Consider the following 12705-nt stretch of genomic DNA (forward strand, 5'->3'; position numbering starts at 1 on the left):
GATGTGGTGGCTCATGCCTGTAATCCCAGCACTTTGGGAGGCTGAGGCAGGCAGACCAACTAAGGTCAGGAGATTGAGACCAGCCTGGCCAAGATGATGAAACCCCATCTCTACTTAAAATTTAAAAAATTAGCCAGGTATGATGGCAGGTGCCTGTAATCCCAGCTACTCGGGAGGCTGAAGCAGGAGAATTGCTTGAACCTGGGAGGTGGAAGTTGCAGTCAGCTGAGATTACACCATTGCACCCCAGCCTGGATGACAAGAGCAAAATTCTGTCTCAAAAAAACATTTTAAAAGCCTAATATAGAGTCCTACAAATGTCGCTAAGAAAGTAAATTGAACAGAATTGCTTTAATTCTTATGATTAAACTAAAAACAAAAATGCTGGCACCTTAGTATAACTTTAAATTATATATCATTTATTGAAATATAAAGATCTTCATTTACACGTTTTAAAACAAAAACATGAACAGGGGCATTTGTAATACATTTTGTATCGGTAGACCCTATCAAGTTAGTTCTTCACACATTCACCACATTGCTGTTTTGGGAACATGTTAAGCATTTTTCTCTTTATTATTTCTAAAATATAAATTTTGGACATTCAAAAGTGCAACAGTTAATGTGCCTGTGGGGATTATCACAGTTAAAAAAATATAAACAAAGGCAGTGATACAGCTTGTCATAAATGTTTTGGCAGTATTCTCCAAGTCTATATAGAAATACATATATACATATTGATGTATAACATCATTTTATCGTACGTCCCTCTTCACAAAAATAGGACCATTTTGTACAGATTGGCAGACCACATTTTAAGGACATCATTGATCCTTTAAAAAGTCACAAATTGTGTTTCTCAGGCCAGCTTTGATTGTCATCATAAAATTAGAAAGTAGGAAAGTTTGGCAAATTTTCTTCTGGAGACTTTGCAGGAGGCCAAAAAGGAAACAAATCTGTAATTTGCTGAAAACACACACACACACACACACACACAAAATGCAGTCATATACAAATTCAGGTGGGAGCATTTGTTAGGACTGGAAACTGCTGGTCTGAGAAGTTTCATCCCGCCTCATGTCATGCAAGCTCATGGCCATATCAAAATGCAAAGCACCAACAAAATAAGGCTATGCAAGGATGAGTGAGCGATAAACAGAATGCTTGAGCTGTGATTCTAGAAACACAAATGTATTTCAAGTCTAACTGGCTCTACAGAACCTAGTCAGGTTTTCCTTTTTAATTGGCCAATCTGGCTCAGTCTTTGCACTTACTATGAAAAAGGTGGTTAGGAAAGTTGGGGCTTGCATTGAGATTACACCAGTAGTCAAGTGCTTTGTTATTGCTTCTGCATCTTCCAAAGCATCACCTGCCGATAGCACATACAGTGATTGCAGTAATCACAGCCCATGTTTCATTCATATGGTATCAGCAATTAAGCAGTTGCAAAGAATGCCAATGAACCCACACCAACCTGTTTGACAGTGTGGATAAGACGTGACAATTCCTCCTCCCATCTAAACCCAAATTATCGGTAAAACTTATTTTCTTTTTTTCACCAAACACTGAGCTGGTTACATAGAGACTTGGAACACTGAATTGCATCATTTTTGTACATGCCTTTCCTTGGTGGGGAACGGAGAAGGAGGTGGGAGATGGGAGACGGGGCAAGTTCAGCTCCCCCATACAGTGGGAAGTAGCATCTACTTTTGGAAAACCTGCCAAAACCAAACTTTAGCTTTCTTAGCCTCAGCTAAGACTGGAAAGTTAAATTAAGGGTCACAATTGCTAGCTAGATGGCATTAAATGTCACTGACCTGGAGCCAAGGATTTAAATAGTAGGCTTCCTGTGTGGTTGAATTCCAACCCTGTTCTAAAGTTCAAATTATTTGTTTCCCATGGCAACTTCCTGAAACTTAAGTCGGTGTTTCTGAAAACTGGCCGATCAAAACAGCCAGGGAGTTTAGAAACAGAGATTCTGGCTTCGCCCAGACTTCATACTTCAGAATCTCAGGGATGAAAACCCAGCATCTAGCGATTCTGGCTGCCGCTCACATTCAAGAACTGAGGATCCAGGCTAATGCATATGCAGCCTCTACTAAACAATACCTTTATGGTCTCGAGTTTCAAACTCTTTCTTTTTTGGGTCAAGGGTGGAAGAAGGAGGCTGATGTCTAGGCATCATTCTGACCCTTTTCAGGTTCACAGATTCAAAAAATATATAGACTGGGATTCGCTGAAGCTTTCACCAGGCATGAAGAAGAAGAAGAAGAAAAAGGCCTCTGCAAATCCAGTCTTTTTGCTGATCATTATATTTTCCATTGGGTAATATACATGAGAAATCATGTTCAGCACAGGTTTATGGCTCTACATGGAGAACTTTTAGGACTTAAGAGTTTTGTTTGTTTCTAATCCCATTATTTCAGAGGGCAGTTAATTGTTTTTAGTACCATGGACGGGGGAACCTATTCAGTACAGTTAAAAACTCTGACTTCCTGGACAACACTACTTTTACTTTGTTCTCTATGCTCAGCTAAATTTAATTCACTAAAGCTATTACCGTACTTTACAGAGAAACATGTTATTTAATATAAATGTCAAAAACTGTCAAACTTGTCACCTACTTAGTAAGGATTTTTTAAAATTGTGCTTTCTCTGGAGGGAAATCATGTTACATATTACACATTTAGCATTACTGATAACAGTAGTATTATTATAAATGTAGATTACAATACGAAAATGAGTTGTCAGCCTTCTAAATGACCCAAATCTATGAAACAAGGTTGGTTAATTATTATTCTTGATCTCTTTTAACGCTAGAAAAAAAAAAATAGTAAAATATATAGTACCAGTACCTTTTAGGGTTCAAAAGTGGTTTTTCATGCACTTCACAAAAAAGTTCAACAGCAGCTGATATCAGGTTTCAAGAGGGAAGTACATGGATGGATTGAGTGGTCTCGTCAGAAGTCCAAAGAAGACAGTTAATACAATCTACTAACACAGCCTTGGTTAGAGTTATTTACATAATTACAATGCTGAAGTTTTGTCGCTGTATAAATTGTGTCCACTGGACTCTCACCAATGCCCTTGAAATACAAAGTTCACCTTCTGTGGCCTATTATTCCCTTGTTCATCTATCTCCAAATTTCACACACCACTGAGATGCTACTGAGGCATTACAAGAGGCAATGCTGGAAAACGTTCATTTCAAAATATCCCATTCGTTCATATGTAGAAGGCTCCCCGAGGCCCTTGGCTGGGAACTTCTCTTTAAACATCAACCAAGTCCTCCTCTCAACCTCTGCATTGCAATAAAGTGGTTTTCTGAATGGGATCCAGAGGTGGCCCCAGAAGTGAAAGGAACCCCTCGAGTTGTCAGTTACAGGAAGCTGTCTTCCACCAGGTCTGAAGAGTCTATGCCGATGTCGTCCATCATGTCGATGTCTTCGATGGTCTCATCCTCTCTCTTGATGAAGGTCGAACTGCTGGAACCTGTCTCAATGGCACTCTCTTCAGAGGTCTGTGAGCTGGAGGAGGGAGAGAAGAGAAAAGGTTACAAAGCTTCTCCTGCACAGAACTAGAACTAGAGTGTGTCCCCCATCCCCAGAGACAAAGGAAAGCCTTCCGCATTCAAAATTGGGCTGCAGAGTATGGCAAGATTCTGCCCTGGCCTGACATGCTGTGCTAGGCCACATGGAAAACCAAGGTCCACCTGTCATTTTTACACTTCAGCTTTCCTGCTTTTCTGCCGGGTCTTTCATCGAAGTTGCTGAGCAGCTGCAACAATGTCTACCTTCCCTACTCAGTCCTAGTGGAAGAGAAAATAAGCAATGCCTGATCCAAAGGCCCAGGAAGGCAGAGCAGGGGGGTGAAGTCAGCTGCAAGTTGCAGCCAGGCCTGTCAGGTTCTCTCCCGGAAGCCTCCTGAGATCCAAACTGTGTTCTTAGGATCTCCTGCCACTCACCTGGAATGGCCTCTTTCCCTCTCTCTTGACAGCCAGTGCCCCCCACATCTTGAAGGCCTCCTTATGTACCACAGCAGTGGTTGAAAGGGGACTTCTGGCGTCAAAAAGTCTTCGGTCTGGAATGGTCCCATCACTTACTAGCTGCGTGATGTCACTTACTTAACTTCAACTGAGAAAGTTCAATTCCTGGTGTATCAAATTCTTCAGCTCAGCCTGCTGTCGCCCTAGAAAACTTCTAGGCACCTGTCTCATGTTATTTATTTCAATGTGACTTTCTAACTTTACTTAGAAGCAGAGCCCTTTTACAACCGAAATAGTGCTGCAGTGAACATACACATGCATGTATCTTTATAATAGAATTATTTATATTCCTTTGGATATATACCCGGTAATGGGATTAAAGGGTCAAACAGCATTTCTGCCTCTAGGTCTTCGACGAATCGCCACACTGTCTTCCACAACGGTTGAACTGATTTACACTCCAACCAACGTTGTAAAGCGTTTTTCTCCACAACCTCACCAGCATCTGCTGTTTTTTGACTTTTAAATAACAGCCACTCTGACGGGTGGGATATGGTATCTCAGATCTCGTCCTTCTTTATTGACGCATAGCAGTCCGTGGTGTATAAGTACCACATTTTCTTTATGCAGTCTACTGTCAATGGGCGTTTGGGTTGATGCCATGTCTCTGTGATTGTGAATAGTGCTGCACTGAGCATATGTATGCATGTTTTTGTGGTAGAACGATTTCTATTTCTCTGGTTATATACTCAATAATGGGATTGCTGGGTGGAATGGTAATTCTGCTTTAAGTTCTTTGAGAAATCACCACACTGCTTTCCACAGTAGCTGAACTAATTTGCACTCCAATGAGCAGTGCCTAAGCGTTCCCTGTTCTCCACAACCTCATCAGCACCTGTTATTTTTTGACTTTTTAATAATAACCATTCTGACTGCTGTGAGATGGTATCTCATCATGGTTCTGATTTGATCTAATGATCAATGATGTTGACCGTTTTTTCATGTTTGTTGGCTGCACAGATGTCTTCTTTTGAAAAGTGTCTGCTCATGTCCTCTGCTCACTTTTTAATGGAGTATGATAATATTTGTGAGATAATTTGAATTTTAACTGGCTATCTGATGCCTTAACAATCTATTGTCCCTGTTTTGGGTGAGATGATGGCATGGTAGTTATTTTTAACAACTTTTTAAATAATGTTATTAATCTTTAAAATGGAGCTCTTATCTTTAAGAGACACACACTGGAATACTTATGGGCAAAATGATACGGTGCCTAGGATTTGCTTCCAAACAATCCAGAGGAGGCTGAGGAGAGACAGACTGGCCATGCCTGCATCCAGGCTGGCAGACTGCATACTTACTGAACCTGGGTGACGGATACCAAACAGCTCACTATTCTATGTGAATTGTACACATGTTAGAAACTTTCCATAATACAACATTTAAAAGAAAGCAGAAACAAATCAGCCAGGGAGCAGTTGGCCACCACCCCCAGAGATTCCAATTTGTTGTTTTGGGTGACACTTGTATATCAGCAGTTTTTAAATCTCTGCAGGTGATTCCAGTTCACAGGTAAGGTATAGCATCAAAGGACCCGGTCCTGCCTCTCTCCACTTTTTCTCTTTTTTTTTTTTTGAGACGGAGTTTCACTGTTGTTACCCAGACTGGAGTGCAGTGGCACAATCTCGGCTCACCGCAACCTCCACCTCCTGGGTTCAAGCAATTCTCCTGCCTCAGCCTCCCGAGTAGCTGGGATTACAGGCTGCACCACCATGCCCAGCTAATTTTTGTATTTTTAGTAGAGACGGGGTTTCACCATGTTGACCAGGATGGTCTCGATCTCTTGACCTCATGATCCACCCGCCTTGGCCTCCCAAAGTGCTGGGATTATAGGCATGAGCCTCCACGCCCAGCCGTCCACTTTTTCTCTAGTTCAATGACTATTTAAGACAGGAGAGGCTCATAGGATCGCAATAATCACAGCTCTGTATCAATTTGGTCAATTACCTAAGAACTTAGCTCAAAGATTTTCCACCAGGGAAGCATGTCTCCCTCCCCACAACTCACACGCCCCTCCCCCAGCCCCAGGGGGAACATATCAGAATTATCTGGGAAGCATTTTCAAAACCACACAGATGTCCTGGGGATTCTGCAACTTGCTCCCGAGTACAGACTCACCACCCAGAAGTGCATCATTATCGGGTGCAATGGGTCCTCTCCTTTAGGGCCTGTGGGGGAGGGGAAAGGTGAGACACTGAGGCTGCCCCCACTGCTACCTGTGTCTGTTCCTCTTGCCCAGGTCCTCCTCCTCAGGGACAGGGTCGATGTCAGGCAGAGGAATGATGTAGCCACTGTCAGCGCTCAGCCTCTGCTCATCCAGGCCACCCTCCCAGTCCTTCAGCTTATCTTCCTCGTTTTTGTAGGTGACACCAATGTACGCATTGTCTGAGTCCACACGCATGCGTGCCACGGCAGGATGGTCACTCTTCAGGAAGTCCAGGTGAATTTTTTCATAACTCTATAAACAGTCATTGAACATACTGAATCAAGTGTTAATGACCAAACCTCAAAAATGGATAGAGACACTCAGAACTTACTATTATTTAATGCTGCATGTTTCCAAACTACCTGGAAGATGTGGGACTTAGTTGAAGGAGAGTCATGTCAGAGAAATAGGACATGAAGAAGGGGCAACCAATTGTAAAGAGCTTCTGCCAGCAGGTCCTAAGACACCAACAGCCCCATTGGCTGGGTGCGGTGGCTCACACCTATAATCCCAGCACTTTGGGAGACCAAGGCAGGTGGATCGTGAGGTCAGGAGTTTGACACCAGCCTGACCAACATGATGAAACCCGCCTCTACTAAAAAAAAAAACAAAACAAAAAAATTAGCCAGGCATGGTGGTGTGTGCCCGGTAAGCCCAGCTACTCAGGAGGCTGAGGCAAAAGAATTGCTTGAACCTGGCAGGTTGAGGTTGCAGTGAGACAAGATCCCATCACTGCACTCCAGCCTGGGTGACAGAGTGAGACTGTCTCAAAAAAGAAAAAAAAAAGATACCAACAGCCCCTTCTCCAAGTCAGTAGCGACAAACCATGACCCCTCCCCATCCCCACCCAGGACCAGCAAGAACCCTTCTGGTCCCCATCACATCACCTCTCCAGGGCTTGGATGGGTCCCAGAGAGGCAGTGAGGACTTCCATTGGGTGGATAATACCCAAAGCCTTCATGATCCCTGAACATTGGAGAGGTCTAACATTGGATGTCAAAAGACCCTACTTTCAACAATAGTTTCAATCTCTTCCCACCAACACATTTCCACCAATCAGAGCATCTTTGACCAACCGAGGGTTAATTTCCTCACTGCCGCCTCACCTGTGAAAGTTGCAGTGAGTGGGCAGTGAGATAATTAATAGACAGAAGTATTTAACTTCCAATTCAGCACACAATCTCCTAACGCTGTTCCTCCTTGAGAAGAAGGAGGAGACATGATAAGTATAATACATCCACGCAGGGACTAATCTGAGTCTCAGAAACTGAGGTTATGTCTGAGTTTTCTTCTCAATGCCTCAGCAGAAAGTTGTTCCATTCATTTACATATCCTGCTTTGTTCCATGAAATTACATTTGTTCCTTTGAACAATGCTTCCTATTCCACAAAAAACCAGCTGTAGCCACAGATAACAGTTGAGGTTGTTGCTTCCAGTCAGCTGGTAAAAGCTAATTTCACATGGATTTAAGCGTATTCAAATTAGCGATTTAATGTCCATGGATGCCCCGAGACTCCTAACTGCACATTAGCTTCTGATACTCAAACATCTGGAGAATACAGTGCTTACAGGTGCTGCACATTTAAGATGAAAGGAGAGCCCCAGGCAAGGGGAGGGTGTTCATTCATCATTGCTACTAGGGTCCTGTGGAGCACCGCCACGAAGCCCAGCCACTGGATCACACAATCTTTTGCCTCTTTTGAAAATATTCCTCTAGAACTGCCAAACAGCACTGCCCACTGGCATAACTTTCAGCTTTATCCAGACCTTTCAACCCACTGTAATAGATCCAGACACACCTTTTTATATTGTCCAGGCAGCAGATTCTCCACAATCTCACTCAGGTGGTAAAAGGAGGGTCTCTTCTCCGGCTCGCTGTTCCAGCATTTCACCATGATCTCGTAGCTGGAGTGGCACAGAACTCAAGAGTGGGCACAGGGGGAAGTCTCAGGGCACCTTCCTCCCACTAGCCCCACAGATTGTAAACACAGGCCCCCGGGATGGGAAGAGAGCTCACACTTCACTGGTAGCGTGGTCAGGCTTGGCCATCCGGTACCCACTCTTGATCTTATTATAGAAAGTAGAATCCACCATCATGCCGGGGTAAGGGGTGCCACCTAAAAGCCAGACAATAAAACACCAGGACTAATAAATGCTCAGTGCATTTATTTATTTATCACTTGGCGTGATAGAGCACTGTTAGAAAACCGTTCACATCCTAAAGCTTTGAAGCACTGATTTTTTCAAGAAAATTCAGTGTCATCATTTCCTTGACTTCACAGACCAGCTCAAATCTTAAATTTAACTAGGACTCCAGGTTAGTCAAGTCCAGGCACCATCACAAAAATTCCACATCTTTAGAAACAAGCATTTAAGGGTTTTTCAATGTGTTTGACTATTGGATCAACACAGACAAACTAGAAAAGCAAGGAGAAATTCTGAATCATTAAAACCCAGAGAGACTTTTTCATCAGGTATGCTCAGATAGCTAAAGCAAAAGTCAAATCGTGGGCCTGAAACATCTATATAATTCTCTGCTTTTAGGGGAACTCGAGACTCCATTAAGCCACTGGGGGGTGGTGCATTGTGATCATGCACAGAGGGAGAACTAGGATGAAAAAGGAGAGGGGGCAGGAAAACACACTTTACTGTCACATCCTGATCACAGATAAATTTATGAAACATTTCACACTTTCAAAGCCAAGGCCAGGTCACATTCGGTTCTTTCTCTGAGCCTTCCCACACTATTCTGGGACTCCTTTCTCTTTACTCAAGACTTGAATTACAATTTTAAATCAGCACCACACTCTTTATCACTAAGTGCCTATGTCTCATTTCCCCAGATGAACCATCCAGAGGTCAGGGTTGTGGCTCATCCTTCTCTTAGGGACCTCACCTGGGCAGCCCAGGGCACCTGGATTGCTTAGTACCTGGGGACTGACCAATGACTGGCCAATGACAACCAAGAATGGGAGCCCTGCCCTCCACGTACCCCTTTTCACCTGAGCATCAATCACCACCAGGTGAGGGAGGGCCCACTCTCCACAGGTGACCCAAAGCCCAAAATGAAAAAGCAGCTGGGACGTGAATGTCACTGGGGCCACTTCCAGTGGGAGGAAGTCACTCTGGCACAGCCCAGGGGAGAGGAGGCAGAGGCCAGGAGTCAGACACAACCCCCATCAAAGACCCCATCTCCATCTGCAAGGGCCCATCTCAGACACGATAAGGCACAACGTGTGGTGTGAGATGGCTGCTGCGTCCTAGGTTCACATCTGGTTATCTTAACATATATCCTGAAGCTTGAAAGAACACATTTCCCTTCCAGGGTGTTTCAGAACAGTCCAAACAAACAGAGATGTCAGGCCCATACCAAGGGAAAAGATCTCCCAGAGCAGAATGCCATAAGACCAGACGTCACTCAGTGTGGTGTAGAGGTTGTCAAAGATGCTCTCAGGAGCCATCCACTTCACAGGCAGAAAGGTCTGCAAAGAGGGAGGAAGGGAGTTAAATCCACATCTACTCACTAATGATCTACAGCAGTGGAAATGGAAAAGAGTTCCCCCTGGACTCTTAGTAACTTGTGCTAATTATCCTGTCCCATGGGAGTGTCTCTTAGATGTGTTTCGTTCATTGCTGAACTCTCAGTGCCTGGCACGTAGTAGGTGCTCAATGAATACTGGATAAATTATGAATGGTCAATATTGCCTTTTACGCCTTCCAAAGGAATAATATCCAAAAACATTAATCCTGAATTTTCACTCAAAAGGTGTAAGCCCTGAATGGAACTGTTTCCTATTTTTAGGTATTCCTGCGAACAAAATTAAGAACAGATCCAGTGATGTATGAGCTGGTTACAGCCTTGGAGGTCTAATAAATAGATAGTAATTTTCCACCACTACAGAGAGCCGGACGTTCAGTTGACATTTGTAGGCTCTTTTGTGAAGCTGGTCCAACCTTCAGTATAAGTACTTATACTGAAGGTTGGACCAGCTTCACAAAAGAGCCTACAAATGGCTACTTTATAAACTGAAACAGATACATAAAGTAGCCACATACCATCCTTCAATCCTCTATGATTTCTGGAGAAATAAGAAATTCATACAAGTGGGAAATTAGCTCCACCAAAGTCTAGTGATTTGTTCCAAGTGTTTAAAGTTGTGTAGGAAGAGGCCCTAGCTTCAAGTCACAGCCACATGAGTACATGAATCACAGCCAGCATGGACACAGGCCCAGGTCTTTCCCTGGGTGGAAGCAGCAGTTGCAGTGAGCTATCTCACATCCAGTGCAGTGAGGTGATTTGGAATTGTACCTACAGGCAGCAGATGTATCCCAAGCTGTGTCATCTGCTGAGAAGCGGAAGGCACAGGCAGAACAGCTCAAGTAAACAACAAAATGACTATCTTTAAGGAAACTCTGCCTCCAAGATATATAAACCCAAAGGGTTTTAACATTTAAGGGATCACAGATGCCTTTTGAAAATGTGATAAAAGCTTAAAATCTAGAGACCTTGGGAATGCATGCTCATCCATGAATAAAGGAAATTGACATTTTTTTTTTTTTTTGAGACGGAGTTTTGCTCTTGTTACCCAGGCTGGAGTGCAATGGTGTGATCTCAGCTCACCGCAACCTCCCCCTCCTGGGTTCAAGCAATTCTCCTGCCTCAGCCTCCCTAGTAGCTGGGACTACAGGCGCATGCCACCGTTTCCAGCTAATTTTTGTATTTTTAGTAGAGACAGGGTTTTTCACCATGTTGACCAGGATGGTCTTGATCTCTTGACCTTGTGATCCACCTGCCTCAACCTCCCAAAGTGCTGGGATTATAGTGAGCCACTGCGCCTGGCCAGCAATTGACATATTAATAGCTAACAGTTGCCAGGCGCAGTGGCTCACACCTATTATCCCAGTATTTTGGGAGGCTGAGGTGAGTGGGTCACTTGAGGCCAGGAGTTCGAGACCAGCCTGAGCAACATGGCAAAAGCCTGTCTCTAATAAAAATACAAAAATTAGCTGAGTATGGTGGTGCCTGCCTGTAATCCCAGCTACTCGGGAGGCTAAGGCAGGAGAATCACTTCAACCTGGGAGGTGGAAGTTTGCAGTGAGCCAAGATTGCACCACTGCACTCCAGTCTGGGTAGGAGTGAGACTATCTCCAAAACAACAGAAAATAAATAAATAAATAAGATAGCTGACAGTTATTGAGTGCTGTTTCTATATGCCAGGCACTGTCCTAAGCACTTCACATGAATTCACTGATGTAATCCCCACATCAACGCAACAAATAGCTACTATTATCACTTCCTACTATAGTAGGGGCAGAACAGTCGAGTATCTAGCCCCGAATCCAAATCAAGTACGGGGTGGAGCTAGCACTCACACCTGGGCAATCTGCTGCCACGGCTGTGTACTGACCCCTTGTAGTCTACTGATGTTTTAAAAAACAGGCACTGAATGTCTAGAAGCAACACCTGACTTCAGATATTAAAGTGAAGGAGGGTGCGCATGCCCAGTGAGGGAAGAGAGGACGTACACTGCCTTTTGACACGTAGTTCGAGTCATGCATGATGTCTCTGGCCAGGCCGAAGTCACAGATCTTCACAATTTTTCCTTGTGCCAGGAGGACGTTGCGAGCAGCCAGATCCCGGTGGACACACTGCATGGAAAAGGAGGAAATGACTCAGGGTCAAGCCATCTGTGACTAGACAGCATCACCCCTGCATGGTGGCACTTGGAGCTGCCTGCCTGGACATAAAGGACTGGCCTTCCCCCAGGTTCTCACTCCACCCACTGCCAACAGAGAGAAAGCTATAGAGAAGAGTGGACGCCTGATGATGTTGGACTCCCTGCCCTGCATAGGGGATGAAGGAGAGACACAGGTAAGTGAGAGGCCCCTGTATTTAATGGCCTTTCCGATATCTATCTCCTAGCATCTCCTTCCATACTCCGCTCACTCTGAACTCTGTGGCTGAGTCTAAAAATGTCTGTGTTCCTTGAACTTACATTTTTTGAAGCCAAAAACTCCATTCCTCGGGCAACTTGATAGGTGAAGCTCAACAAATCCAACAAAGTGAGGCCTTCAGAGTTATCATCTGAAAGGAGGTTTTTGACTTCTGAGTCTACAAAAAAGAAATTAAATGTATTGGTACTGGCAGGCAGCAAGAAATCACCAGGTTGCAGAGGCTTGCCCTAAGAACATATCCAAAAATATTTTCTTAATTTTCTCATAGAATGTTTAGACCTCACAGGTATCACTATGTAAAAGTTCTATCTTAGAAAAGAGATATATAGGCCAGTCATGGTGGCTCATCCCTGTAATTCCAGCACTTTGGGAGGCCGAGGCAGGCAGGTTGACTGAGGTCAGGAGTTCGAGACCAGTCTGGCCAACATGGTGAAACCTTGTCTCTACTAAAAATACAAAAAATTAGATGAGCGTGGTGGCTTGCACCTGTAATCCCAGC

The 12705-nt window shown here is 44.0% G+C and overlaps 1 protein-coding gene across 4 annotated transcripts in view; it reads right to left on the reverse strand.

Moving 5' to 3' along the window:
* Nucleotides 1-398: 398 nt before the first annotated feature.
* The window catches only part of PDGFRA (platelet derived growth factor receptor alpha), a 63722-nt gene continuing 51415 nt past the window's right edge, over nt 399-12705 (reverse strand). For 3 of the 4 annotated variants that reach the window (XM_008993286.5, XM_008993285.5, XM_017970041.4), the window contains exons 17-23: nt 12248-12363; nt 11778-11900; nt 9622-9733; nt 8269-8368; nt 8051-8156; nt 6262-6503; nt 399-3527 (exon numbers count right to left, since the gene is read on the reverse strand). In XM_008993286.5, the coding sequence (XP_008991534.3) occupies nt 3380-3527; nt 6262-6503; nt 8051-8156; nt 8269-8368; nt 9622-9733; nt 11778-11900; nt 12248-12363 (947 nt within the window). In that variant the 3' untranslated portion in view covers nt 399-3379. 4 annotated transcript variants of the gene reach the window in all.

Source organism: Callithrix jacchus, chromosome 3 (genome assembly GCF_049354715.1).
Source record: "Callithrix jacchus isolate 240 chromosome 3, calJac240_pri, whole genome shotgun sequence".
NCBI lineage: Eukaryota > Metazoa > Chordata > Mammalia > Primates > Cebidae > Callithrix > Callithrix jacchus.